Raw genomic sequence first — 2500 nt, 5'->3', positions numbered from 1 at the left:
GTTCTTCTGTACTGTAGTTAGATGAAGCTATCAAAACTTGTATTTATTTTCTTTTTCAACTTTTGCCTTGTCGTATACACTCTAATACTCGGAGTTATAATTTTGCATAACTTCGACAAGCTAAGCTAACTGCGGGTTGGCGATGTATGTAGCTTTGCCTCTGAAAACCTAGCCTGTTTCAGGCGTTCAGATAGTGAAGACGGCACAAAGTTGTTGTTGTTGTTGTTGTTGATGTTGATGTTGTTGCCAGTTGTTGATAATTGAAGACTATAGTTCCTTTTCCTTACACTAGGTTGTCAACAGTCCTTTGTCGGAAGAAGCCTGCCTTGGTTTTGAATATGGCATGAGTGTTGAAAACCCAAATCACCTTATCATCTGGGAAGCACAGTTTGGAGACTTCTTTAATGGAGCGCAGATTATCATTGACACGTTCATCTCGGGTGGAGAAGGTACGTAAAAGAATACTGTCAAAGCTCTCGTAAGCGACCATCCTGCCAGCACAGCCTTTCTTTCGCTTGCTTGATTTTGGTGTACTCGAGAAAGACTGTGCATGAATCCAGTAAGATCTTTGTTGAGCATGCGCGGCATGTTGCTAGGATGTAGTTTCCAACCCAGGCCTAATAGAGAGCTTTAGATTTGAGGACGAGAACGAGTACGAGTATGAGATTTAATTTAAAGTTTTTGCGCGTGTTCTTAAAAAAAAAAGACACCCCGGAAAGCTTCCTTTTCATTTTTTTTCACCAAAAAAGTTAGTACGGTTATTTATACTGACAAAGGTTAAGCCCACTCTCGATCGCAAAATGATAAAACGTCTTACATTTGATAACTTGTTCCCGCCACTACGACATTCTCGTTAAAACTCGTTGTAGAGTGACGACGGCTATCACGTTTTTCCGCCAAAATGACGCTGGTTCACGCATGAGCAATACCCAGTATTGTGAAAATCTCGCACTCGTAGTCGTCCTAGTCTCTGAATCTAAAGCTCTCTAACAGCTGTGCGCTGGCAACAGCGGGCTCGGTTATGACCATCGGTTTGTATAAACAAAAAAATAGTTTGACGAGAGAAAACAAGATTGACTAGGCCAGAAGTTTGGTCTTCGGTGGCTTGAAAGGTTTAACGTGATTCAGGTAGAGCCTTTTTTTCTCCTCTTCACTTAAGAAGACAAATGGATGCTCTGCTCGCAGGGTGGTAAGCGACTACCTCGACAATCTATAATAGTGGTCGCAACTCAAGCTGGCCGTGTACAAGAATGCGCTCTCGTACACTACCATATCAAAACTGTGCGTTCTTCTTAGAAATGCTTATGTCCATGTCACGGCCGTCCTCCCTCTTGCGCATACCGTATTTTACTCAAATAAGCGCCCCGGCGCTTATTAAAATTATCACGCCTCAAGTGCGGCGCTTATTCGATGGCGGTGTCTGTTTGAAAGTTGGACTCGACAAAGAATTGTATCATTATTTTCGGTATTGAACTAACAGAATTAATGTCTTTTGACTTTGATTATATTAGGTGCTTATTCCAGGTCGGCGTTTAATCAGGGGCGGCGCTTATTCAAGCAAATACGATAAGCTTGTAATGCTCGTGATTATGCTAATGCTTCCCTTATGTTCATGCTTATGCTTACGTCTGTGGTAAGGATCTATAAGATTTTCAAATAAATATAATTAATGGCTAATTTTCAGCGAAGTGGCTGATGCAAAGCGGTCTAGTGATGTTACTACCACATGGGTATGATGGAGCCGGACCAGAACATTCCTCCTGCAGAATAGAAAGATTTCTTCAGGTTGGTATCCTGTTACCCCTGGTAAGGTGAGACAGTCTTGGATTCTGCATCCCACGTTACGGATTTCGGATTCCAGGAACTGTATTGCGGATTCCTTGTCAGCGGAACTTGGGGCGCTTTCCATTCAGCAAAAATTACGGTTTGAAATTTCGGAAATTTCACGTGCCAAGTGGGACGGTACATTCCGGTTGCACAGACCCGAACCAAGGCACCGCGCGTTTGGTTATTGTTCTTGTAAGCAGGATACAAAAGAGCGGTACTGGGGACAACAATTCTGTCAAATCCGACCGAAATCACCGGATCGGTGACCACCTTCTAAGGTGTTCCCAAATATTCCGGTCGGACCGAACCGAAACAGTCCGTTCCATTTGATTTCTAACCGAAATTTCAGGAATTTTGGGCTGAATGGAAAGCGTCCTTGGAATTCCGGATTCCTTGAGTTGATTCCGGATTCCAAACCCCGGGATTTCGGATTCGAGTGGCAAAAATTTCCCAGATTTCGGAATTTGGATGCCCTTACATGGGGTGAATCTTGGCTATTACCCGTTCACTGTTAAATAAATTTCGCGTACAGTTTTAAATCTTATAAACCTTGGCTGCGTTTTTTGGCCAAAATAACTCAGGATGTAAGGATTATTGGAAAATTTGACAAAACTACCGATAAGATTTTGGAGCCGTTAATCGAACTTTTGTCATGCCCAGAAGAGTCGTTGTT

General features: G+C 42.7%; 1 protein-coding gene across 1 annotated transcript in view; it reads left to right on the top strand.

The window, feature by feature from the left end:
* Nucleotides 1–2500, top strand: part of LOC140943338 (2-oxoadipate dehydrogenase complex component E1-like) — a 26452-nt gene that overhangs the window by 17872 nt on the left and 6080 nt on the right. The window contains exons 18-19 of the mRNA XM_073392420.1: nt 293–449; nt 1685–1785. Coding sequence (XP_073248521.1) covers nt 293–449; nt 1685–1785 — 258 coding nt within the window. The remainder of the gene's footprint in view (nt 1–292; nt 450–1684; nt 1786–2500) is intronic.

This window comes from Porites lutea, chromosome 7 (assembly GCF_958299795.1).
Source record: "Porites lutea chromosome 7, jaPorLute2.1, whole genome shotgun sequence".
Lineage (NCBI taxonomy): Eukaryota > Metazoa > Cnidaria > Anthozoa > Scleractinia > Poritidae > Porites > Porites lutea.
This window is presented reverse-complemented; position numbering and strand designations above follow the sequence as displayed.